General features: G+C 46.0%; 1 protein-coding gene across 1 annotated transcript in view; it reads left to right on the forward strand.

Moving 5' to 3' along the window:
* ACAD9 (acyl-CoA dehydrogenase family member 9) overlaps nt 1-27,525 on the forward strand; it is a 61,845-nt gene extending 34,320 nt beyond the window's left edge. Inside the window, exons 6-18 of the mRNA XM_044302148.1 lie at nt 3,188-3,266; nt 5,348-5,522; nt 6,776-6,849; nt 7,054-7,129; nt 14,252-14,322; nt 15,532-15,651; nt 16,226-16,354; nt 16,631-16,710; nt 21,853-21,979; nt 22,322-22,399; nt 23,419-23,547; nt 25,981-26,053; nt 27,236-27,525. Of these exons, the coding sequence (XP_044158083.1) occupies nt 3,188-3,266; nt 5,348-5,522; nt 6,776-6,849; nt 7,054-7,129; nt 14,252-14,322; nt 15,532-15,651; nt 16,226-16,354; nt 16,631-16,710; nt 21,853-21,979; nt 22,322-22,399; nt 23,419-23,547; nt 25,981-26,053; nt 27,236-27,336 (1,312 nt within the window). The 3' untranslated portion in view covers nt 27,337-27,525. The remainder of the gene's footprint in view (nt 1-3,187; nt 3,267-5,347; nt 5,523-6,775; nt 6,850-7,053; nt 7,130-14,251; nt 14,323-15,531; nt 15,652-16,225; nt 16,355-16,630; nt 16,711-21,852; nt 21,980-22,321; nt 22,400-23,418; nt 23,548-25,980; nt 26,054-27,235) is intronic.
* Nucleotides 27,526-27,907: the final 382 nt, after the last annotated feature.

Consider the following 27,907-nt stretch of genomic DNA (forward strand, 5'->3'; position numbering starts at 1 on the left):
ATCGACTGCCAAAAAGGACTGATTTTTGGGCATTCCCCAAAAATGTGTAGCATTGAACCCATGGGGTCACAACGCCAGCAAACAGGGGACGCAGATGGGAACATTTTTCTGTAATCTGACCGGAACATGGTACCATCTGGACATTATCTTATATCCCGCCTCCTGGAACCTACTCGCCATACATGACCTGTAGAGCAGGCAGAATAGTTTTTACCAGTGATCGGGGGGGGGGGGATAAACGTGCCCAGATATTTCACTGCTCCGGAAGCCCACTTGAATGGGAAGGAAGCGACTAAGTCCGGTAGAGAAATATTCAAGGCCTCTGATTTCTGACAGTTAATCTTCAGATTAGAGAGGCCGTGAAATGTGTGAAATTCCGCCATCAAGTTCGGAAAATAAATCTTGGGGTTAGTAAGCGTGAACATCAGATCATCCGCATTAGCTGCTATCTTAAATTCTTTGCCCTCAACTGAGAGTCCCGATATATTCAGGTTCTGTCGGATTGCCCTCAGGAGCGGTTCCAGAGTAAGAACAAAGATCAGTGGGGAGAGGGGGCACCCCTGGCGGGTGACGGAGAGCGCACACCATTCACCTTCGTGTCCGCAGACGGAGACTCGTAGAGCTCGGATTCATGTCGCCAAAGGACCGGTGATGCCAACGTAGCGCAATACCGCAAACAACGAAAGCCACCCCACCTTGTCCAAGACTTTTTCAGCATCCGTGGACAAGAGACAGAGTGGGGCATCTCGGATCCTGGCATGGTGAATCAGATTGAGAACCTTAGTGGTGTTATCTCTCGCCTCACGCGACGGAATGAAACCCACCTGGTCATTGTGTATGAGATTAGATAGCAGCCGAACCACCCGTGTGGCCAGGATTTTTGCGAACAATTTAAGGTCCACGTTTAAGAGTGAAATGGGACGATAGTTGCCGCAGAGGGTGGGATCCTTTCCTTCCTTATGTATTACTGTGATATGAGCATGTGACATGTCTGCAGGGAGTGGATGCTCTGTGCTGAGTACGTTGAGTGCTTTAGCTAGTGGGGCCTGGAGAAGAGGTAAGTATCTCTTGTAATAGGAGGCAGGGAGGCCGTCAGGACCTGGGGCCTTACTGGGTTGCATAGTTTTTAAAGCCTCTGCTATTTCCTCGGTAGAAATTGGCCTTTCTAAGTCTAGGAGGGAGTCTGTAGGTATCTTTGGCGTACCCGATACTTGTTCATCACAGAGTGCAGAGACCCAGTAGTGTCGTTGGGCTGTGAGAGATTGTATAAGAATTGGTAATACTGAGCAAAGGCTTCTGCAATAGCGGCTGGGTCAATAAGGAGTGGTCCTCGGGCAGTGGCTATACGGGGAACATAATTTCTTGCTCTTTGCTCTCTGAGTAATCTGGCTAGCAATTTGCCACTTTTGTTTGCGAACTTAAAGAAGTACCTGCGGCCATTAGCTAGAATGGTTTTCGTACGTAAATCCAACTTCTCCTTGAGCTTATTTCAGGCTAAAAGGAGGGTAGTGCGTGCAGCCATCGCATGCAACTTTTTATGGGCCTGTTCAAGGGTGACTATTTCCGCTAAAAGCTGAGAGATTTCAGCTGCCCTTTCTTTCTTGCGTCTCGCTCAATGCTTGATGAATTCCCCACGGATTACACATTTGTGAACTGCCCCAACCGAGATAGGTAACATATCATCAGTTTATTTGGGTTCAAAGTACTGAGATCTTGCAGTAAGGATTAATTTAATCGCCACTGCCAAGATTTCGGAGCAGGGAGGGGGGAATTCAAGGAAACGTGAAGCATCGCGTGGTCCGAGAAGGTCAGCGGGTCTATAACGCGTCCGGCCCCGTTGCTTCCCATCGGCGCCATCTTGGTGGCGCCAGCGTGTGGCACGGGAGACGGCTGCTGGGAGAAATACCGGGCTATCTGCTGGCATGAAGCGGGTCCCTCGGCTTCCAGAGCGTTCCACCATGCCCAAAAGAGGAGAGAAGGGCCACAGAGACTTGCAAAAGGTATTTAAGAGGGCCCAGCATCCGGGAGCTCTGTACACAGGCTGCTCACACGTCCATGCTCCACGCCCTTCTTCTCTTGATTGATAGGGCCAGGGCAGCGCTGCTCTCCTCCCGCCGGCCGTGTCTGCAGTGTAAATCTCGCACCGTTCAGTATTCGCCGCAGGTGCAGTGAGGGGAAGGACACTCGACGGCTGCTGGCTTCCTCACTGCGCCTGCGCCGAATACTGAACGGTGCGAGATTTACACTGCAGACACGGCCGGTGGGAGGAGAGCAGTGCTACCTGGCCCTGTCAATCAAGAGAAGAAGGGCGTGAAAAGAGGTGGGAGAACGGAGCCTCTAGGTGCAACGCTCCCCATACTCCTAGAGGCTAATTAGCATAATATAAACGTTTGTTTTTCTCAATAACTGCGGCAGGCAGTGAGATGGCACTAATATAGTTATGTTCAGCTGACATTAGCACATCTCTAATGTCAGCCAGCCTAATACTCATTTTTCAGGTGACAGAAACCCTTTAAGACTGAGGCTACACCTAGATTTTTATTTATTTTAACAATACCAAAAAAAATTACTGTGAGATTGTTTTAAAGTCACTGTCTATAGGGAATGCATTGAGTAGCTTCAGAATCGCAGCAAAGTAAGCATCGCTGGAATAATAAAGTTGCCGTGAAATCGTTGCAGACGTGAATACAGACGTGAATAAGTCGATAGCTAGCTTTTTTTTTTTTTTTCCTCACATGAAAATCTCTTGCCAATAAAATATCTGTGAAATCGCTGCAGTTAGATCACTCCAGATAATCACTTGGCTTCAGCTATTTGGAAGCGATTTTTCAGGCTACTCAATGAATTCCCTATGGGTAGCAATTTCTAGGCCTAGGGCGCTCAGTATACAAGTTTTTGATTGTAAGAGTACGAGTCCAAGGAAAGACCGTTACCATGCTAATGGATTGCAGGACTCTGCTCTCCCCACTAATGTCCTGCTTTATCAGGTCCCTTACCTTTGATCATTCCCTACATTATAAAGATTGTGTCACAGAAGCCAGGGCCACCCGAGGCTCAAGAGTTACTGAGCTGATAAATGCTTTTTATTCCAAAGTTCAGCTATAGGTTGATATGGATTATCAGAGTGAGCATAATAGGCAATCTGTCATTACTGGTGCCAATACTAATAATTTATTTCCCTATCCAGTGGGAGCGATGCTGCTTCAATAAAATCTAGAGCCACTTTAAGTGAAGATGGAAAACATTATATCCTCAATGGCTCAAAGGTAAAATATGGATTAATTAATACTGAATATTACACATCATTGCCCCGTTTTCTGAAATGCCAGCAGTTTTATAGAACCTGCAACAACCAAATGCCAACACATTAGAATTATCGACCACAGATGACACTATAGCAGGGCATAGGAATGAATGGGGTTGCAGCGCAACTCGCACGTTGGCTGCGACATGCAAGTCACAAAAAAAATCCAGCAGTGCTGGATTTTTTGCAATTTGCATGTCACGGTCACAGCGAACGTACAAGTCGGACTGCAACACAATTCATATTCGCTCCCAAAATCGCTGTGTATACCCTTAGACTTTGACGGTAAATAGAAATGAAATTGATTATAACTGTATCTGATTAGGAACAGAGAAGTAATATTTGTTCATAAAAAGTTCTAGGTTAAATCCTTCACAATCACAAATGTCAATTTAAAGGAACACTCCTGGAAAAACGGAGGTCCTGTGCCTTACAGTGTATCAAAGACAGAAGTCATGTGCTGCCTCTTCAGTATAACTAGAGATGAGCGAATTTTTCTAAAGTTCGATTTGGCTGATTCGCCGACCACGCACGTTATACGTCACCACGCACGGGATTTTGGCCGAGCTCTTCAATCAAGATGGCGGCTGGCAGCCCATTGTGAGCAAATTGTTTTTTATACTATTTCAGGTTAAATTGATTTACACGAAGCACGAGGAAATTCGGCTTCGAGGCAAATCGAATTTATCCTGAAATTCGTATCGAATTCTACTTCGTGGGATTCGATTCGCTCATCTCTAAGTTTAACACATTGTATTTTCATGGAGTGTATACATTTGCCTTACTTAAAACCTATATCCATTTTTGCAACCAGAAATAAAAGAAGCAATTAACAAAGGGTACTTTCACACTTGCGTTTTTCTAGGGGTTCCATCCTAGGGGCTCTATACTGGAAAAGAACTGATCAGTTTTATCCCCATGCATTCTGAATGGAGAGCAATCCGTTCAGGATGCATCAGGATGTCTTCAGTTCAGTCTTTTTGACTGATCAGGAAGGAGATAATACCGCAGCATGCTACGGTTTTATCTCCGGCCAAAAATCCGGAACACTTGTAAAAAAAATAAAATGCCGGATCCGTTTTTCCTGAGGACATCGGAAAGATGGATCCGGCATTTCAGTACATTTGTAAGACGGATCAGGATTCTGATCAGTCTTAAAATGGCATCAGTTGGCATACGTTTTGATGGACCCGGCAGGCAGTTCCTGCGACGGAACTGCCTGCCGGAATACTCTGACGCAAATGTGAAAGTGCCCTTAGTTAAAAATGTCCTACCTTTTGCATCAGCAGCTCGAATTCAGACCTATGTGTATCCATGGGTGTGTGGCTTAACACAGGCCCCAGTAAAATGAATGCCCCCGTTAGTGCCCCTTAGTATTAAAAATGTCCCATTAGTGTCCCTAGTATTAAAAATGTACCATTAGTGGCCCCTAGTATTAAAAATGTACCATTTAGTGGCCCCCAGTATTGGTAATGCCCCATTAGTGGCCCCCAGTATTAATAAGGCCCTAATTAGAGACCACAGTATTATTAATGCCCCCTTTCCCCACTCTTCTTGTGCAAAAAAAAAAAAAACCTCTCCTCATCCATTTTATTGCATCGCGGGGAACACTTGCTGCTCACTGGATGCACAGGACAGGATCTGCACTCCAGCGTGAGGACGTTTTACAGGTCCTGCTGCTTCCAGTCAGGGCTGTGTAACATCATTACGCAGGAGTGCAGGTCCTGTGCTACACATCCAGTGAGCAGCGAGTCTACCACTTGGAACCGAAACAGAGTTCGGTAAAGGGTTTTTAACAGTAGAAATGTATTTCTGAAGTTATTACCCGAAGTCTTGCGAGACTTTGCAAAGTAATAACTTTGGCTCATCGAAGCCAATACATTCTAATACTGTACTGAGCACTCGCTACGTACAGTATTGAAACAAAGTTTTATGCGAATCGACATCAGATGTTTCATCCCTAATCAGTAGTTTAGACATTCACGTCATGTTAAATGTGTGTGTTTCTTTGTGTTGGATGTTAAAATTGTATCCACTTTCCAGATCTGGATATCTAATGGAGGCCTGGCAGACATATTTACCGTATTTGCAAGGACAGATGTTGTAGATAAAGATGGAACTACAAAGGATAAAATAACAGCCTTCATCGTGGAGCGGGCGTTTGGTGGGGTCACTCATGGAAAGCCTGAGGATAAGTTAGGAATCAGAGGATCAAACAGTAAGAGCATTTCTCTCTCATCAGTGTGACATTCTGACTGTTCAGTACAAGGAATAGGGCTACATAATAATCTGGACTCCTTTCCCATCTCATCCCTATGAGAAGAACATACAGTCCTGCAGCTTGTGACGTCACTGATGTGGAAGCTGGTTTGTGGAGTCTTGGCACTAGTCTGCCTGTGCATATTGGTGGTGGTCGAAAACTGAGCCATGTAACTGTACATGTCCTCACCATGTACATACCTGAATAACACAAATTGATCAGTAATATTTAGGCTTTTTTTTTTTTTTTTTTTTTTTCGTACTTCTCTTTTGTATCCACCCTTGTTTGATCCAAAAAAAAAAAAAAAAAAAGCATCAAAACCTCCCTGTTAGAATCCAGCTTTTAGAGTCATCGTTTTAACATTAATTTCTGAATATATCTTTATAGATGTCAGAATTTTGTTTTCTGACTCTGCGATCCAGTTCAACTGCGTAGACATGGATTCAAAACATAGTGGGGGTCATTTATCAAAGACTGGCGTTTGCTATGCCGGTTTTGACACCCCCTGTGCCGTGGGAGGATGCACTTAATTTATGACAAGGGGCACAATTTATCATAAGTTAAGCGCATCATCCTACAGTCCATGCACCTAGATTTAAATCTACACCAGCTCGAAGATAGCATTGATTTCAGTCATCATTTATACCTGAAAACTGGTGTCAATAATAACAAATGTGTGGGGCGATGGGCCTGTCCCCCTCCATGCCATCTTTTCGGAAAGTGGTGAGTGCAGCTAAGAAACGCCACTTGATCCTAAATTTTGGCGCAATGATGTTTAAAAACGTAGGAACCCCCTGTTTGACTTTTTTACGACAGTTTCTGGTGTAGGGATAATAGTAAATGACCCTCAATGTTCTTGCTGCCACTAGAGGGAGCAATTAAATACTGTCCTTTTTTAGTTCAATGTGAAATCATGGGGAGCCCCCATACGCCCTCTAGGGGGAGCCCCCATACGCCCTCTAGGGGGAGCCCCCGGAACAATGGAGGAGATTCATGAAGGTACATTTATCAGAACTCTGGCTCAGTTTGCTTGTCCTGAGTTTTTCAGTCCCTTTAAACCAGTTGCAGAGGTGCCTTTGGAATAATGTCTGTTAGATAAACCAGGTCTTAAAAGTCAATCAATGCTCTTCCCACTAGGACTGTACCTTGTACGACTATTGGTAATATGCTGCTCTTTTGTGACTTTCTCCTCATTTACTTGAATCTTACAGCTTGTGAGCTTCATTTTGAGAACACTAGGATTCCTATTGAGAATGTCATCGGTGAAGTTGGAGGAGGCTTTAAAGTGAGTTTTACTTCTTTCTATCCTCATGATTAGCGGTTCCTTTTTCTGTCCATATTCGAATTATTCATTCTGGGTTCCCTTTTTATAATGTAAACTTTTCTCCATCTCATACTCCACTGTTTGTCACATACATCATCTGCTCTTTTTCAACTAAATGTATTTTTTCAAATGTTTAAAAAAAAAAAAATATTTTTTGTATTTCAGGTAGCTATGAATATTCTGAATAGTGGTCGCTTCAGTATGGGCAGTGCCTCGGCAGGAATAATTAAGAAATTGATAGGTAATGTGACCTATTTCTAACACAGCCATCATTCTTCCATCAGTTTATTTAGTGTTTACAGTCGCACCATGCATCAGAATATCGATACCTCAATCCATTCAGTGCTGACATTGCCAGTATTTCAGTACTAATCTGCGGGGTTGTGTCCGTTGTACCAGTAATGTTGCTCTGCTTAGGAGTCCTTGCTCTGCTCTATGGAGTCCTGTAAGTTTCTTTGGATTGGTTCTGCCAAGTCTCAAACCCTGGGCTTGGTGTGAGGGAAGCAGAAACTATCAGTGAGCCACATGTTCCAGCTCAGTACTATTGTTCACATGCATAATGTACTGATATCTATAGCTATATCTATGTATGCCAGTACAGTATATGGTTATGTTTTTATAAGGGATAAAGAGGTATTTTATATATTTTTGAGTAATTGCAAATAAAAATTATGGTGCCAAATAAAATGAACACCTTTTTGTAATACACTTTATGAAATAAATATCACAAAATCCCTGGTACTCCCACTGAAAGCAGGTGGCGGTAGTCCTGTAATACCCTGCTGAAAGCACGATATCAACCCGCATATAAGGATGAAATAGTCATCTTTTAAGGACAAGTGGTCCTCCAATTAAGAGCAGCTCAGGATGTTTGTCATTCAGCTGTAAGCCTTCCATCTCCTATATAGTACGCTACACGTAGCTGAGTTAATTGCTCTCTAGAGAAAAGTGGTAGTCCCAGCTCACTTATGCTTCATGCACACGGCTGTGTCTGTTTTGCGATCCACAAACCACTGATCTGCAAAATACGGGTGCAGTCTGTGTGCCGTCTACGTTTTTTTGCGGACCCATTAAATTCAATGGGTCCACGGTTCGCATCTTGCAGACTTATTATTTTTGCAGAATGGGCATACTGATGTGGAAAGCACAGGGATCATGCTTGTGCTTTCTGCAGCCGTACCTCCGTTCTGCAAAAAGATAGAATATTTCCTATACTTGCCTGCAAAATGTAGACCATGGACCCATTATCCATACTAAAGCTGGTCTTGACAGAACCATAAGGGGACATGTTGTGACCAGAATATGTGGCTAGTGCAGCTCCAGCTTTTTGTAACCTAATACTAGTATTTCTCAGCATACAATTACATGATTTTCCTAGTTTATGACGTAAAGTCATGATTTTATGAACGACACGGAGGCGAGTATTGCATTCTCAATCTTTACTGAAAACCATAGCAGCAAAGAGAAAAAATACACCAAATCCAGCAAACCATCCCACCAGGATAACCCCTCCCATAGTCCAGTCCATAAATAGAACCTCCCACCGGAAATCTTCCTCTTTCTTTGTCATGAAGAACTCCCAAACAGAAAAACCGGACCGGAACCACCTTCAACTCTGGTCCAACAGGAAAACTCAACCGAGCCGGGCAGGAACGAAACAGGATCCATCCGGAACAACGCCGTAAACGACAACCCTTGGAGGCTGTAGAAAAAACCGCCACAGGAAAAACACTAGGTAACCGCAAGGCAGGACCTCAACCTAAGAGGGAGAAATCAAAAGGCACATGGTAATCAGGCAGAAATCAAAAGGATATCGGTAACATAGAATGACCGTAAGTAATAGACAACCGATAAATAACAATAATACTAATAATAATCATAATAATAATAACAATAAAAACAATAAAAATAACCACTGTACACCAGCAGGGAGGGAACAAAACTTTATTAATGTACATAGCAATAAAGATAAGCCAAGTAGGGAGGGGCAATACTCGCCTCCGTGTCGTTCATAAAATCATGACTTTACGTCATAAACTAGGAAAATCATGTAATTTTATGTCACGACCCGGAGGCTCCTATTGCAAGTTCAAAGTGCAGAGATAACAGACTCAAAAGCGTGAGGAGTTGGCCGAAAATAAAACTCCCGGAATGTGGACGATCTAGACCAGTCCGCCAATCTCATGATATCCTCCAAGCGAGCCCCCGCTATTGCCATAGAAGTAGCAGAGGCACCTCGAACCGAATGGGCCGAAAACACAGCAGTGTCCACCCCGGATAAGGTAAGGATCCATTTCACCCAACGGGACAGGGTGACACTAGTGACCGGGCGGAACGGCTTACGAAAAGAAATGAACAATTGAGGAAAAGAAGACGAACGGAGGACCGAAGTGCGAGATAAGTACTCCTTCAGGCAACCCACCGGGCAAAGGGCCGGAGAATTGGGGAACTCCGGATAAGAGACCGACTTTATGTTAGTTTTAGTACGGCGGGAAATGTTGAAGGACACTCCATGCGGGGTAAAAGAGAGAGCATTAAAGTCTAGCGCCCTGACGTCCGAAACTCTTGCAAGAAACGAGACAGAACAACGACACCAGTTTGGCAGACAGCTGTCTGAGAGAAAGATCCGAATTGGTAGGCCACTGTGCAAAGAAATCCAGAACCAAACGGACATCCCAAGAAGAGGAGAAACGGGGTTGAGGGGGCCGAGAAAGGCGAGAGCCTTTGAGGAGCCGACAAACTAGGGGATGCTGGCCAATCTGACAACCAGCAACACCCTGGTGACGAGAAGAGATAGCCGACCGGAAGACATTCATAGTCCTGTAAGCCTTGCCCTCGTCAAAGAGAGAGGATAAGAACAGAAGAACGTCGGTCACAGGGGCCGAAACGGCATCCAAACTCCGTCCAGCGCACCAACGAGACCAGATGCCCCAGGCTGATCGATATGCTCTCCTGGTACCGGGCGCCCAAGCACTCTCCAAGAGGAACTTAGCCGTTCCCGATATTCCAGTGACCTCCCAATGCGGCCCGATATCCTGCAACCCAGGAGACGGAGGGAGCCGTCCAATACGAGAGGATGAAGCTGGCCCGTCGGGCCGAGGAGAAGACTCTGAGAAAACGGGAGGAGGCGAGGATCCTCCGTCAGGAGTTCCAGGAGTTGAGGAAACCATACCTGAGCCCGCCAGAAGGGAACTACCAGGACCACCTCTGCCATTTGGCGACGAATTTGAGACAGAACCCGAGGGATCAGCATGAAAGGAGGAAAGGCGTACGAAAGGCTCCCTGACCAGTCCTGCAGTAGGGCGTCCACGGCCTCTGACAGTGGGTCCGGTCTCCAGCTGTAGAACCGGGGGAGGTGGGAATTCCAACGAGACGCGAAGAGGTCTAGGGCAAATGGGCCCCAAAGAGAAGCGATAGAGGCAAACACCGCCGGATTCAACCTCCAATCGCTGAAATCCGAGGTGTACCGCGAACTCCAATCCGCGAAGGTATTGTGAAGACCCGGGATATATTCCGCGACCACCTTGAATCCCTTGTCCAGGCAATACGTCCAGAACTCTTTTTTGCCAAATGAGTTAAAACCGCCGAGTGAGTACCTCCCATGGCGTTGACGTAACGGACCGCCGACACGTTGTCCATCCGGAGCTTGATGCAAGCCGTGATCTTGTTGCTAGCAAAGCTGCGAATGGCAAACGATCCTGCCAAGAGTTCCAGAGCATTTATGTGCAGTAATGACTCGTCCGCCGCCCACGGACCCCCCGTGGAGACTCCCTCGCAATGGGCGCCCCAGCCGAAAAGGCTGGCATCCGCCTCTATGATGAGGTCCGGCTGAGGACCCACGATGGCTCTGCCGTTCCAGGCATCGAGGTTGGAGATCCACCACACCAGCTCGTCTCTCGTCTCCTGATCCAGGGTCACCAAGTCTGCATACGCTGCTCCCGACTGAAGGTGAGCGATCTTCAGCCGTTGAAGGGCTCGATAGTGCAACGGAGTCGGGAAAATCGCCTGGATGGAGGAAGACAAAAGGCCTATAACCCGGGCTAAATGACGGAGTGAGACCTGGGGAAGACGTAGAGTATGACGTAATTCCTTGCGGATAGACCTGACCTTGGAACCCGGAAGACAGAGACTCTGAGTGGACGAATCCACCACAAACCCCAAATATTCCAAGGACTTGGCAGGCTGAAGGGATGACTTCTCGGTGTTGATGATAAACCCCAGGTCCGTGAGTAAGGAAATTGACATCCGTAAGTGAGACCGGAGGGTGTCGGGGGATTGGGCCAGAATCAGGATGTCGTCCAAATAAATTATCAGACGCACCCCCTGGAGGCGGAGCCAAGCTACCACCGGTTTCATCAGCTTGGTGAAGCACCAAGGGGCCGATGACAGACCAAAGGGAAGGCAGGTGAAACGCCAAACCTGACCGTCCCACAGGAATCGAAGGAGGTCCCTGGAGTCCGGAGCAATGGGAACCGTCAGGTACGCGTCCTTCAAGTCCAGCTTCACCATCCAATCGTCCGGAACCAGAAGGTCCCTGAGTAGATGGATACCCTCCATTTTGAAATGGCGGTATCGCACGAAGTGGTTGAGACGACTCAGGTTTATGACTGGCCGAAACAGTCCTCCTTTTTTCTCCACCAAGAAAACGTCGCTGACGATTCCTCCATCTGGGTGAGGAGCACGCTCTATCGCCCCCTTCATATGGAGAGAGAACAACTCTGCGTTCAGATACCTTAGGGATTGACTTGAAAGTACCCTCGGCCGCGGGTAGGGGAGGAACAGAGGAGACACGGTCAGCTCTATGTGAAACCCCCGGACCGTGGACAGGATCCAGGGGTCGGACGTGATGCGCGACCAAGCATCCAAAAAATGCTGGAGTCTGCCCCCTATGCAATGGTTGGAAAAACACGTTCGGTCCTGGTAACTTACCGAGGGGACGTCTAGCTCCTGAGAATCCTCTGAAGGACCGGGATCTAGCGGATGAACCTCTGGAAGGGAAAAAGGAGGAATGCGGCCTCTGGTCCTGGAACGACTGCCGCTGGTTAAAGGAGCCTCGACCGCCACCACGGGTCTGGAAATGGGCACGGCCGGACAGACGGCCCCTGAAGCTGCCGGCCCTGGAAGAGACTCGCCCGTGAAAAACCTTCCGCATGGAGCTTTGGGCCTTATCCAATGCGGTGAAGGCCCCGACAAACTTGCCCAGATCTTTGAAAGTATCACCAAATAAGAGGCCCTGCGCCTCCTTGCCCGATTCCGTAAGAGCCATGTTGGACAACTTCGGCTCAATTTTTATGAGGATAGCTTTCCTCCGTTCCATGGAAAGTGAAGCATTCACATTTCCTACCATGCAGATGGCGCGCTGAGCCCAGCCGCGCAGTTCATCTGGGTCAATGGGGGTGCCGTCGGACCTGGCAGACTCCGCCAGTTCGAAAATTTTCGTTAATGGGCCTAAGCTATCCAGCAATTTATCTTGGCAGGCACGCAGTGCCGAGTCAAGTCCCCTGCGAGGATTAAAGCCTACCTTGGATAAGAATTGGATCATTTTCGGATCCACATTGGGGGTTTCGCAAACTTTGTTAGGGACTAAGGGGCGCGGGCACTCGGCTTTAAGTTTACTGCGCGTCTCCTTAGAGAGGGGTTTTCTAACCCTGTCCTCCAAATACTGGGCCACATGTGGTGAGGGTAACCACTCAGCTGACCGCGGATGGTGTAGAGAATCCGGGTCGAACAAAGGTTCGCCCAGAGGGTCCGTAAGGACTGCAGCTGACCCTTGGGCCTCTGGGGCCGAACTAGTAGATGGGCGTGACAAAGGAATTTCCGGATCAAAATCCTCATCCTCTACCAGTACCTCTTGTAGGTCTGGTTAAGAAGCACAATGGCTATCACTATAAGCCTCCTCCTCGGACTCCAACTCTGAGTCTGAACTGGGGACGGGCTGAGCCCGTGCTGACTTCCAAGGGCGCGCTTTTTCTGCCTGGCGCGTGCAGGCTCGTTTGCGTGAACTAGGCACGCGTTCTTGTGATAGAACTAAGCTATCTGAATCATTAATTCTGGAGGCAGTAGCAGCAGAGGGATTAGGGGCAGGGTTCTGAGCCCTTAGCGCCTGAGCAATGGACTGCAAGATAACTGAGGACATGGAGCCCATGGCGTTATTAATGGCCTCCGCAATGGATTGTTGTAAACTGGCCTGAGGTAAGGCCGGTGAAGGGCATGGTGGTGTAGCAGTAGGGGCAGGAGTAGGCAATATAGATGGGCTGGGGGCATCAGAAGCTAGCTGAATAGAGGCAGGGTTCTGTTGAGGCAGGGACATGGTGGGAGTTAGTCACTCCGGTAGACACAGACCTGTGGAGCAGAAAGAACGCTGGCTGATGGCGGCGAACGGCCGAAGAAACTCCGCCCCCGAATCGCGCGCACGACAGAAGTGACACACCTCTGATCCGGCCAATGAAGCCGGCCGGAGGGAGGCGCAAGATGGCGGCCGAGAATCTCGGGGATGCCGGGATAAGCCGCAGACGCCGAGATCTCGTATCGTGAGATCTCGGGAGAAGAAGAGAAGAAGCGCACAGGAAAATGGCGCCGGCGCGAACGAGGTACAGGAGAACAAGGGGGGGGGGGATGTACAGGGGGAAGAGAAGGGCGTAGCGGCACAAGCCCAGGCAACACCAGAGCTACCCCTCAAAAAACGAGCAGGATGATAAACAACTACCCCAACGGCAGTAGGCGAATATATCTATAAATACACATATAAATACAAATATAAATCACCCAACAAGACATATGAAAAGCAGGTACTAAAATATAAGGGGAAAAAAAACAAAAATCTAAGAAATTAAAACTAATATCAGTCACAAAACACCACACTTATCTTGCTATGGAAGCAGCAAAGAAAGAGGAAGATTTCCGGTGGGAGGTTCTATTTATGGACTGGACTATGGGAGGGGTTATCCTGGTGGGATGGTTTGCTGGATTTGGTGTATTTTTTCTCTTTGCTGCTATGGTTTTCAGTAAAGATTGAGAATGCAATAGGAGCCTCCGGGTCGTGACATAAAATTCAGACTGTGTACACAAAAGGACCATGTAGAGATTTGCTGAAGCAAATATTTGTTTTATGTTGTCGGTAACTTTAAACTTCCTGAAAATATAATCATCAAAACATAAGTGATGAGTTTTTCTCTTTAGAAGACCTGAGTGAGTGAGATTTGGCTGCCTAATGTTTAGTCTGATTTTGGTTATTTGTAATACTGAATGTTATATCAGTTTACTTTGCATCATTTTATCAATACGTTCCATTCCTCTTTTAAGAGTTTTATTTTTTTATTTCATGGTCATTTTCTCTTTTTTTTTTTTTTTTTTTGTAATCTAGAAATGACAGCAGAATATGCCTGCACAAGGAAACAGTTTAACAAGAAACTCAGTGACTTTGAACTTATACAGGTAAGCAGTCTTCAGAATCCATTTTTACCATTAATTGTGTCAATACTGAGGAGGCAACTGAAATATGAAAGTACCGTTGCAATCCACATTCAATACAGAGTCTTGGCGGCCACTTTAATCTTGCTGGGACGGGAAGTACTGTATTTTTTGAATTATACGATGTGCTATTTTGGCAAGAAAAATTCTGGCTTAAAAGTGCCTATGTAGTCTGCAGTTACGGTGGTCCAGCAGTGCCAGACTTCCCTGACTGCTTCCTTAATGATCAGGCACAGCGCTCATACAGAGAGGTGTGTATCTGGACACCTCCTTCCCTGCCTGACAACAATCTGTATGATCAGTGCAGGCAGGAGTGGAGGGTGAGCGATCACGGAGAGGGCAGTGAAAAACAAAGTCCTCTCTATGCTAATGCTATAGAATAAAACAACACAAAAAGGTGCTCCATCGTTTCAAACCTTACATTAGATAGGAAAGCGTTGGTGGTAGATGCACTCACCAAATAGAGTTGTGCAAATGTCCGGCACATTATATGGTCTCTCCATGGGTTGCCGCCGGGTGCTCAGGTTTCTTAGTGCGTATATGGCAGCCATTGGCTTCCCAAGGAGTCTCCCCCGCCGCACAACTATCCCTGAGCTTTGCACCCCTGTGAGAAAAGCACATTACAAATGTTTGTCATTGTCATTCACTAAACCACCAGGGAAGAAGATATTTTTTTCGGATTGCTGTTGTCCAAACCTAGGTGTGTCTTATAGTCTAAAATATTGTACTTTTAGTGTCTCTCTCCAGCCCTAGCTCTTTGACAACATGGCAGAACTAGTTATTGTCACAAGGAGCTGCTTCTACAACGGAAAAAAACTTAGCTAATTCTAGTAAGTTGTGGGGTGGGGGGGGGGGGGGGGCAGCTCTCCTTTTTTGCAGGAACATGTCTTTATGGCAGCCGTTCTAGAACGTTCTGTGATCTGCCTTATGCAGCTTTAGTTAAGAGACTTCAGAATAGGGGATTTTATTAATGAAATAATTGTAATTTATACACATAAAAAATGGTAAGAGAGGTTTCAATGTAAATGTAGTGCTTACATCTAACGTTCAAATGTACTAGACAAATAGTTATATACCCAATATATGAGAAATGTAATATAATGGCAACTACATGCTGTGAATCAATGGAGATGACATCCTCCATGTTTATTTGTAATAATTTTTATTCTGTAGGAGAAATTTGCTGTCATGGCTGAGAAGGCTTATGTGATGGAAAGCATGGCGTACCTCACAGCTGGGATGATGGACCGACCTGGGTTTCCAGATTGCTCAGTTGAAGCAGCCATGGTTAAGGTAAGTTTCAGACGTGAAAATCCTTATCTCACATCACTGCTGCCAGAAAAAAATAGCAAAGGCTGAGAAGGATCATTACTATCTTTTCTGTCAGCATCCTATTACAGTACACATTAGTAAAGGTGGTTGCAGACAAAATCGGGTAAATCTTACCAACTAATTTGCATGTTATAAAAGTTACATCAAAAGGGTTGCTATAAAGCAAACCCATAAAAGACAGATTGGCTTTGGTTGAAATCCCCCCCCCAGTACACGGACAGGCTCTCTGCATGTTAGCAGACTCTTGTAAGCAGTTTGCCAATTGTCAGGAAAATCTGGTCTTTAATATTAGAGGTTGGTCAGAGAGGTCTTCTGTGTATATTTAATTCATAATCTATACATCTGTTAGAGCTTTGAGTCTGTGATACAGATCACCATATGCACGGTCAGTGATGAGACAATTCTAGCTGTGTTTTTTCACCACTAGAGGGAGCTTACTGCACTCTGTGTATATGAATTTGTTACTAGTCCATGTTATTCTGGCAACCTAGAAGTCCAGGTAACTCTCCAGCTGCTTCTTCTTTTTTTGTGTTAGGTGTTCAGCTCTGAAGGGGCATGGCAGTGTGTCAGCGAGGCACTGCAAATCCTTGGGGGCTTGGGATATATGAAGGATTATCCATACGAACGTTATCTACGAGACAGTCGCATTCTTCTTATTTTTGAGGTGAGTTTTGATTTGTTTATTCCGGACAATTACCTACGGAGATTCAGCTTCTTTGATGTGACATCATTAGTATTGTAGGCTGTATTTTACAATGTCATGCAGTGCATGCATATATAGTGCAACTTTGGAGTAAAAGCTTTCAAATCACACAAGTTTTATTGGTCTTATACATGGACCATTGTCCTTTTTTTTTCCCATTTGACTCTCTTTTGCTGACAATTATCAGCATTGCTAATACCCAGTGCATTGTAACTCTGTATGCTTCCTTGGTTTCAGGGGACCAATGAAATCCTGCGGATGTATATTGCCCTTACAGGGATGCAGCATGCAGGAAGGATTTTGACTGATAAATTAAAGTAAGTGCAATCATTAATCCTTTTTTAACCTGTTTCTGGCCGCCCTACGACTATGTACATCGGCGGTCAGGACTTTAAATATGTCACATGCTCGCAAGTGCAGCAGCCGCCATAGCCACGGGTACCTGCTGTTTTAAACAGCAGGCTCCCAGGGCTAATGTATGCAATCAACTACAACATTAATCACAGCAAATGTGAGTATAAAAACCGGGTGCTAGCGCTCTTGGCCGTGCTCCGGCTCCCCCGGTGAGGATCAGTAAAGGGAAGATTACTTACCTGCTTTTTGTTGATGGCTCCCTGCTCCTTTTCCTTCCGGCCTGCGATGCTCCGCTGGGGCAACCTCACCGTAAACATCCAGTTTGACATCAGTGCAGCCAATCACTGGCCGAGGCAGTGACTGGTTCCCCTTACCTCATGACAAATGGTCACATGGTCCAAGGGGATCCAGCAGGTCGGAAGAAGGAGCAGGGAGCCAGCACTCGAAGGCAGGTAAGTAATCTTCCATCTACTGGTATGATGGAATGGGGAGGGGGTTCCAAAAAAAAACAACCATTCTTGCACAACCCCTTTAAAAGAAACGAATGTAAAATCCTTGTATTCTTCACTAGTGGTTCTAGTATAGGCATTCCACAACATGAAATACATGTCTTGTTACAATGATTAGTGAACGATATACTAGACAGAAAATTGTCTTAGTAGCAGAGCTGTGTCTTAGTATTGAACTGTAGTACTTTACATTGGTAATTCTGCCCACGGCAAATCTGTCAGCATTAAAACAACTGGGCAGGAAGATGAATAATAATTCCTAGTGGCATCACAAGCATGCACACACAAAGGTACTTTTTTTGTATTTTTTTTAAGCTTAAAAAATTCCTTTAAAGTGTAACTGCGATTAATTAATTTTTCTTCTAATGTGTAGGGACATTTAAGGGGGAACATTCTTCTGATATACTTTAAAGCTTGCCCTGAAATGTCCCTTAGAGCGCTCTTCTACAGTATATAGAGACAGTGACATGGTATAGCTGTCCCTATAGCCAGGGCCGGCCTTAGGTGTTCAGGCGCCCTGTGCGAGCTAACCTTGTGGCACAGTGTAGGCTATATGTGTATAACAAACATATTTCACATGGAAACTTACAGTTACTTGGCTTGGCCCTTGGGGATCTCGGACGCCACTTCCACACTTTGGCCGGGGGCTCGGTGGAGCTGATGTTGGGTTTATCCTAATGAGAAAGATTTCATAATAAGTATTTGGAGAAGGGGCAGAGGGATAGCAGAGCAGGGAGAGGCTGGTGCTGCTACTAGGGGGTCATACCATAGGGGAGTAATAATGCCCCCTCCAGTAGTAATAATTCTCCTTATAATGTGACAGTGCAAAAAATACCCCCTTGTAATGCCCCCATTTGAGCTAATGTCCTCATAGTGCCCCCATAATGTGCCAGTATAAAATACCCCTATATAGTGCCCCTAATAAATGACCCCATAGTGCTCCACACCCTCCTAGTGCCCCCCATAATGTACCAGTATAAAATGCTCCAGTAGATGCCCTCAGTGTCCCCCATAATTTGAAAGTATAAAATACCCCTTAGTGCCCCCCGTAGATGACCCCATAGTACTCCTCTCCCCCCTTCCCCATAGTACCCACCATGTGTCCCAGTATTAAATTGTACTGTACAGAGAGCCCATATAAAATACCCCCCCTTTGTGGCCTCAGTAGATGCCCCTATAGTGCCCCCAATCATGTGCCAGTATTAACAGCCCCCCCCCCCGTGCCAGTAATAACAGCCCCCAGTAATAAGAGCCCCTCTGTGCCAGTAATAACAGCCCCCAGTAATAACAGCTCCTCTGTGCCAGTAATAACAGCCCCCAGTAATAACAGCTCCTCTGTGCCAGTAATAACAGCCCCCAGTAATAAGAGCCCCTCTGTGTCAGTAATAACAGCCCCCAGTAATAACAGCCCCTCTGTCAGTAATAACAGCCCCCCCCCCTTTGCCAGTAATAACAGCCCCCCCCCCTTTGCCAGTAATAACAGCCCCCCCCTTTGCCAGTAATAGCCCCCCCCCTTGCCAGTAATAGCCCCCCCCCTTGCCAGTAATAGCCCCCCCCCTTTGCCAGTAATGGGCCCCCCCTTTGCCAGTAATGGGCCCCCCCTTTGCCAGTAATGGCCCCCCCTTTGCCAGTAATGGCCCCCCCCTTTGCCAGTAATGGCCCCCCCCTTTGCCAGTAATGGCCCCCCCCTTTGCCAGTAATGGCCCCCCCCTTTGCCAGTAATGGCCCCCCCCTTTGCCAGTAATGGCCCCCCCCTTTGCCAGTAATGGCCCCCCCCTTTGCCAGTAATGGCCCCCCCCTTTGCCAGTAATGGCCCCCCCCTTTGCCAGTAATGGCCCCCCCCTTTGCCAGTAATAGCCCCCCCCTTTGCCAGTAATAGCCCCCCCCTTTGCCAGTAATAACAGCCCCCCCCCTTTGCCAGTAATAACAGCCCCCCCCCCCTTGCCAGTAATAACAGCCCCCCACCCTTGCCAGTAATAACAGCCCCCCACCCTTTGCCAGTAATAGTATTGTACATAATAAAAATAAATAAAAAAAACACATACCTACCACCATGTCAGTGATGCGATGCAGGCCTCTTCTGGCCTGTGTCCCACGCTGTATGGCGCAGGCGGCGCGATGACGTCATCGCGCCGCCTGCGCCGGCCTCTGATAGGCTGCCGGCCTAGTGCCTACAGCCTATCAGAAGAAGTGAAAGGGACACGCCTCTCCCTCCCCTACCGCAGCACAGGCAGGCATCTGTATCGCTGTCCTGAGGACGGCGATACAGATGACTGGAGATGAGCGCTTCCACAATGGAAGAGCTCATCTCCCTGTGCCCAGCCGCCGCCGCCATTACACTGCGGGCTGTCGGCCGCCGGCGCCCCCTGTTGCTATGGCGCCACCCCAAAGGCCGGCCCTGCCTATAGCCCTCTCCCTGCATTCACAATAGTAAATGCTTACTGCTCTCTCTCATGTATCTCTTGGCTGGTTAGTTATTCAGCGCGCCGGGGATACAGCAGGATTGTTCGATGTCAATGCTGGCCACGCTGATCAGTATAAAAATAGCAGGGGTGTGAACACATATTTTGGGTACACCTAGTAATATAATGTACTGTATATGAGGGAGCAGTGAGGGCAGCAGGTAAGAGCCCAGTCGTTTTCACAGTTAGAACTGCACTGTATTGTATTAGGAATGCCTTAGGAACGCTCGTTTAGACAGCGCTGATGAGGGACATTTTATGGCAAATTTTCTACTATAAATGTACAACTTCACTTAATAAAGTGTATTAGAAGAATGTTCCCGATCACTGTCCATACACATTAGGCCTCATGCACACGACCGTTTTATTCCGTGTCCGTTGTTCCGTTTTTCGTGATTTTCTGTGGACCCATTGACTTTCAATTGGTCCATTGAAAACTCGGCTAATGTACCGTTTGTCATCTGCTTCCGTGATTCCAGTCCGTCCCAAAAAATATTACCTGTCCTATTATTTTCGCGGAAAACAGTTTGTGGACCCAAGTCAATGGGACCGCTAAAAAACACGGAGGCACACAAGATTGTTATCCGCGTCCGTTTTTTTTTTTTTTCTTATCATTTGCATGGCAAACCTGTCTTAGATTTTATTTATTTTTTTACTTTCCTTCATGTCTGGTGATCCTCCAAAAATAAAGGCAGACACACGGAAACGGATCACGGAACAACGGAACCCCATTTTGCGGAACGGAACACAACAACGGTCGTGTGCATGAGACCTTAGAAGAAGAAAAATAAATGCCAGTTACACTTTAAAGGGGTTCTCTCACTTCAGCAAGTGGAATTTATTATGTAGAGACCGTTAATACAAGGCACTTACTAATGTATTGTGATTGTCCATATTGCTTCCTTTGCTGGCTTCATTCAGTTTTCCATCAAATTATACACGTCTAGTTTCCATAGTTATGACCACCCTGCAATCCATTAGCGGTGGCCGTGCTTGCACACTATCACTATAGGAAAAAGTGCCAGCCTATGTGCGCTCCCACGGTCCCAGCCACCAGAGAAGTCAGTGCTTTTTCCTATAGTGTGCAAGCACACCCACCACTGCTGGATTACAGGGTGATCTGTAACCATGGAAACAAGCAGTGTATAATGTGGCGGAAAAATGAATCCAGCCAGCAAAGGAAGCAATGTGGACAATCACAGTACATTAGTCTACAAGATAAATGCCTTTTGCTGAAGTGGGACAACCCCTATTAAATAGACAATGGGGGCATATCGCTAGGATATGCCCCCATTGTCTTATAGGTGCGGGTCCCACCGCTGGGACCCACACCTATATCGAGAATAGAGCCTGGCAAGGTGGTGGCTGGAGGACTCCGGTCCGGCCACCACCAAGATGGCTCCCCATAGAAGCGAATGGGAGTGTACCGCGCACACGCCCCTCGCTCCCATTCATTTCTATGGGGCCGACGGAAATGGCCGTGCCAGCACTCTGCTGTTTTCGCCGGCCCCATAGAAAATGAACGGAGGGCGACTGCACATCCTTCACTTGCGGAGCTCTGTTCTCTGTATAGGTGCTGGACCCACACCTTTAAGACAATGGGGGCATTGTCCATGATGAGACGACCCCTTTAGGTGGAATTTGTGGTCGAGAAATGTATTGAGTTGGTAATATGTATTATATGTAAATTCTGTCTGCATTCATACTGTGGTAATGCATGTGGGCTCTCCTTTTTAAAAAAATTTTTTTATTATAATTATATATATACATCAAAAGGATGAGGCAGCACTCCAGGTAAAGTGAAAATGGTGGATCTTTTATTCCCTCTGCAACGTTTCAACCGTCTCAATGCGGTCTTTCTGGGCTTGAGAAAGACCGCATTGAGACGGTTGAAACGTTGCAGAGGGAATAAAAGATCCACCATTTTCACTTTACCTGGAGTGCTGCCTCATCCTTTTGATGCCTATCCATTTATAGCCGCTTGAGCCCACGGCTGAGAGGACGTGCACCTATATATTTTTGTCTTGTGCTGCTGAGACCCGCATTTTGGTTTCTCTCTATATCTATATCTATATATATATATATATATATATATATATATATATATATTATAATTATTATTTTTTTTTATCAGGGAATTGAGAAAGGGGAGTCTTTCTGTGGCCTTTGAAATGATAGGCAAGAGATTAGGAAGCTCAATGAGGAGGAAAGTCAAATTAGGGTTAACTGGAAAAGATGGAGTCGTGCACCCAAGCCTTGAAGTGAGTGATTCTTTACATTAAATGTTTTTTATTACTTTGCAAAAAGTAACGGCATATTGCTAGGAAATGTCAATGGCTTCCTGATTACACACACTCTAGCTTCCCTTCACTTGAGTCTCATGCAAAACTGTGTCCCCTTGTTCTCAAGTTCTGTGATCATAATGTTACGGCTTATCCTAGCAAGATAAAAGAATATCCTAAGATGGGTAGACCCATTTAATATATGACTTAGTATTGTAACTGTCCTGCTCCCTAGACACCATTTTGTTAATTATTGCTTCTCTGACCACTTTCGCTGAGATATCAGTAACTTTCTAGGATTTACTCTTTTTAAATTGACAGGAAAGTGCACAGAAACTGGAGGAGAATACATATAATTTTGGCAGCGCAGTGGAGAGTCTGCTGTACAGGTTTGGTAAGGTAAGAACTTTGTTTTCATTATTGCTATGTTTCATGATTATTTCTTACTAGTTAACCCCTTAAGGATTGGGTCCTGTCTTTAGGACTGGCTATCAATATCAGCTGAGTTCTAGCACCCTGCACTCCCTCCAAACAGCTGTTTCAGAGAAGTGTTGGTGTCAAAACTACACCACCCATTGTGCAGTGGACACTGCTTGTAACTGCCGCACGGCTCCCATTCACTTCAATGGGAGCAGCGCTGGGGTTGCCAGATCTGTTCACTACAGAAAGGATGGAGCGGTGTAGTTCTGGGGCTACTTTGAAAAAACTGATGGGATGGGCAGAGTATCGGAGCCCCACTGATCTGATGTTGATAGCCTATGCTGAGGATAAGCCATAAATATTAAAATTGTGGAATCTTCCTTGTTGTTCCTGCTTCTAGAGGCTCCGTTCTCCCATCTTTGTCGCCTCCCTCCAAGTCCTGATTGACAGGGCCAGGCAGCGCTTACATCTGTCCGCCAGCCCTGGTGAAACCTTGCGCCGTTTAGCATTTGGCGCAGGCGCTGTGAGGGAAAGACGCTCGCAGGCTGCCAGCTTCCTCACTGCGCCTGCGAAAAAAGTTGTAGGTGGATCAAAATTGACAGAAGGTGGGACAACACAAGTAGGCAATGCCAGCAATACTGTAGTGCAGAACCAAATACCACAGTGCTGCAGTATTCAACTTTATCACCGTCCTAAGCATAGCAATACAGTTGAATTCAGGAGCATACTTGAGGCCACTGGCCAGGTGCATAAGTGCATGGTGCTCTTACGTTAATTAATACTGGGATCATCAGATCGTTATGTACCTGGCCGATGTCTTTGAGGAGGGTTTGGGTGGCCTCTGGGCTTCGGCCCACAAGGAAATTTCCCTGTAGGGGCTATGCCAGTTCGCCCTTCCTCTGGGACTCATTCCTATCTGAAGGTATATCTAGGGATATTCCATCAATGTCTGAGATGGGCCAAATCCTTTCTCAATAATTTTTTATTTTTTTTTGCAGACAATTGTAGATGAGCAGCTTGCACTGAAGCGAGTGGCAGATATTCTTATTAATCTGTATGCCATGACTGCGGTAATATCTAGAGCGAGTCGTTCTATCAGCATTGGCCTGCGCAACCATGATCATGAAGTAAGTTTCAAATACTCATTAATTTTACACCCTGGACTACTCTGGGTTATGTTTCATATGGGTTAATTGTCTGGGTTCAGAGCTGAGGGGCATAGCGCAGGGCAAGGGCTGTTTGTTTACATTCTCACACTGCTAGGCGGAAACTATGGGTATAACTGCTGCCACTAGAAGGTGGCACTAAGCAAAACATTTTCTCATCCGTCTCATTGGGGGACACAGGTATTGACCATGGGTATAGCTGTTGCCGCTAGAAGGCGGACACTAAGCACACAAAGTGTAAGCTCCTCCCTCTTCAGCTATATCCCTTCCTGCATGGACCAAGCTAATACGTTTTTAGCTTAGTGTCTGTAGGAGGCAGACCTTCCTGCGTTACTAAAATTCGTTCCCGCTCTCTAGAAGAAAAGGAGGACCAGAGGTCCCTGTAAAGACCTGTGTCTCCCACCAGAAAGTGCATCACCACGGCCGCCCCAGCGAAAGTCCCCTCTCTTTCGGTAAAGCGTCCCTGACCAAGGGGCCACATACCGAAGGTGGTGATCCGGCTGGAGTCAGGGGGGGCAGAAGACGTCGGACAGGTGAGTAGGAGCAGTGCTCCCCTCCACCCTCCCTCCAGGACCCCGGCCAGTATTCCCTCCCCCCACATGTGGACTTGGGCAGCAATCTCCTTTAAAGGGATTCTGTCACCAGGATTTATCCTACAGAGATATTCATATGTGCCCATCAGTCTCCTTGTTTTGTATTAAATGATCCCACTCTTACTGCTCTGTGTGTCTTTTATTCATCAAAAAAGCTATTTTATTGCTATGTAAATTACCTTGATAAGGAGCACAAGGGGTTGTCCCATGATCTGTTGGAGCCCGGCCGCGCCCATCGTTCCGGAGCCCAGCACCGCCTACCAGTTAATTTATTCACTGCACTTGCCCTGACGTCATTCCTTCCAAGCGCCGTAATCTCGCGCAGGTGCATTGTACACAGTAGTCTGCGCCCGAGCGTCAGGGTGTTGAGTCGGGGGTCCCCTCGGAGGAACTTGCAGATGTGGCCCTGCAGCTCTCACATGCCAGTGCATATACTTGTGAAGAATGTTTGGATGCGGCCAGGTTTATGGCTCACTCGTCAGCCCTGTCAGTGGCTATTCGCCGGGGGGGGGGGGCATGGGGTGCGGGTGCTTCCTCGGTGAAAGTATGGGTATGTCCAGGTTCAGCTCTGAACCCGGACAACCTCTTTAATTTAAACATATCAGGCTCCTGTCCCCATCAGGCTGTGAGCGAGCAGGGCAGGCAGAGGCCCGCAGCTCCCAGCACAGCCCGTCTCTATTCAGCACCGTACTATGCTGATAGAAGATGGATGTCCCTTAGCAACGCTCATTTGAAAGAGAGCTGCTAAGGGACATTTCAGCCCAAGTAATCTAGCATAAATAAACGTTTTGCCTAAATTAAGTATATTACAAAAATGTTCCCTGTCACTTTCCCTTCACATTAGCAAAAAAATAAATACAAATTTAATGGCAGTTACACTTCACTTCCCTCCTGAACTTTTACACCTTTAACATAATTAAAATTTCTGTCATGTTGCCCTTTCCCTTCTTTCCTCAAGGTTATTAAGTTCTTTAAGGCTTTCCTGATATATTTTATGCATGAGACCCTCTGCCGTTTTTTTTACCATGCCTTTGCACCATTCCATTTTAACTATAACTTTTTGTAAATGGGGCCTCCGGAACTGGACACAATATTCCAGATGAGGTCTCACTAGTGCTCTATACAGCATGATCACAATCTCTCTCTCTTCCAACTTCTTTAATGGCTGTCACACGTCAGTTTTAAGAACAATGGTAGTCTATGGGGTTATTCACACAGCAGTTTTTTTTTGATGGCCAGTGAATAACGGTCTTCAAAAAATGAAACCTGTTCTATCTCATCTGTTTTCACTGACTGCCTGGTAATACATACCTTTCCACAGTTTTCGGCTCCACCCTGTCCAGCTAAGTCACCTTTTTTGATGTGCTCTCCTTGGGGAGGGGAGCTAGACTAGAAAAGGGGGTACTTGGTAGATAAGGTGACCCAATTGCTGATGGGCAATGGAGGGAACAAGCAGGAGACCTGCTGGTCTCCCTCCTCATTTTTGGGATGACAGGTGGCTGTGACCACTCATAGACCCATAAAAATAACTAGAAGAAAGAAAAAAAATTGGCAGATATGCCGCCTCCTACAGACACTAAGCTAAAACTGTCTTAGTTTAGGCCCTGTGGGAGGAGAACACTTTTTGCTTAGTGTCTGCCTCCTAGTGGTGGTCTTGCCTGGGTCCCCCAATAATACGGATGAGAAATACCCTTTTAATGTTTGTGTAACTACTAATTGGCCCTTATGTTGTAATATATGTGATAATAGTCACAAAGTAGACAATGTCTACTTATAATATATTTTTTCTTTTTTACTGTAGGTGCTGATTGCAAATATGTTCTGCTCTGAAGCTTATTTCAAGAACTGCTACATGATGTCTCAGCTGGGAAAATGTAAGATATAAAACCACATAGACAAAAACACTTTGAGGGAGATGACCTTCACCAGATTCATCAATAGGATGTGCACCCTGTTAAGGAATCTAGTGTAGGCTAAAAATGGGGGCATTGAGACGCCGGTCTTAATATATTCTTTGCTGGAGTCACACCTCTTAAAGGGGTTATCCCATGACTAATGTGAAAAATGAAAATAACATCATATATAGTACATGACAATCTATTTCTAAGAAACTTAGAACCAGACCTGTAACGCACATGGATCCAAAGATGACTCCATTCATTGCTTTGCTAGATTTATATCAAGTTGGCAGCTCAAGGATAGTGTCCTTTCTGCTACAGCTCAGGGGTAGTGTCTCAGCTCTCCCCATCACAGCTCAGGAGGCCGTTTGTGCGGCCATCTCTGTGAGGAGGACAAAGAAATAAGAGAGAGAGAGAGAGAGAGAGCAAATGGCGCTATACAGATACATTTTATTCAATAACTCAGTGGCTATGCAAAACTTTTAATTACATGCAATTACAAAATAATTCAGATCCAGGTGCTGCTTTTAAAACGGCAAACACACACACACACGTAGCATAAATGAGATGTCTGGGGTGCAACTCTGAAACACTGCTCCCTTTTTTTCTTCGACACATTCATAAGGCTTGACAAAAGTCAACTGCAGCTTCAAGGGCCTAAGGCTGGGCTCAGACCTGAGCGTTTTACAGCGCGTTCCTACGCGCTGTAAAACGCTCAACAGGCAAGAACCAATGATTCCCTATGGGAATGGTTCTCACCTGAGCGGTTTACAGCGCGTACGATCACGCTGTAAAACGCCCGACGCCCCAAGAAGTACATGAGCTTCTTTGGGGCGTCTTGTCGCGCGTTCCCGTACATAGACTTCAGCGGGAACGCGCGACAATGGGCGTTTGCTTGTCTCTGTATGCGCGATTGCAAACGCCCGTACAATCGTGCATACAGAGCGTACGTTCAAGTACGCTCAGGTCTGAACCCAGCGTCAATGCCATAGTTTTCCACTGTATGTACGCCAGAAAACTGGTGTAAATTCATTGGTGGAAATATTTATCTCCGGAGAAAGCCCCGTGTTCTGGGCTTGAGATATAATATGGAATGCTTTCTCTTGCTTTTTGTACCCTGTTACACCTGATACATTTTTATTTTTATTTTCTCATCAGATTGTCCAGAAAATCAGGATGAAAGTATTAAGAAAATAGCAAAGCATGTTCTAGAAAACCGTGCTTATACGTGTTCTCACCCTCTGGACAGAACTTTCTAAAAACCGAGCCAGAAGAAGCAAGAGTTGTTGCAGAATGTCCATATAACTTTACACAATGTGCTAACGATGCTGGCCTGGAGTGTATTGTAACTTTGTACAATTGTTGATAAATCTACAACTTTTTTTTTTGTTTTGTTTTATTGTTAATCTGTTCTAAACCTGTAATACACAAACATATTTGTAGTCTTATTTTATAAGAGATCTTTGTGTTTACTGGGGTACTATAAGCCCACAAAAAATCTTATGTTCGGGTTGTGTTCATGAGATGATGCTTTTATATGTGTAGGTGCATTTTCTTGACTAATGCACATGTACAGTTAGTATTTAAAGGGTAACTGTCATGTTTTCATAACAAATTGCAGCTGCATTATGCATAAAGCAATCTTTAGTTTCTTCACATACCAGTTTTCCTTGAGGTTTTTCCCTTAGTTACAGCTGTTTTTATAATATGAGGACCTTCTCAAGATGGCTCTTCTGCCAGTTCTCTGAGGCCAAAACTGCTTTCCCTCACTTCCCATACACACTTGCTGTAGCCATCAGCTCCCTGCCAGCCAATCAGATTGGATTACTG

Source organism: Bufo gargarizans, chromosome 7 (assembly GCF_014858855.1).
Source record: "Bufo gargarizans isolate SCDJY-AF-19 chromosome 7, ASM1485885v1, whole genome shotgun sequence".
Taxonomy (NCBI): Eukaryota; Metazoa; Chordata; class Amphibia; order Anura; family Bufonidae; genus Bufo; species Bufo gargarizans.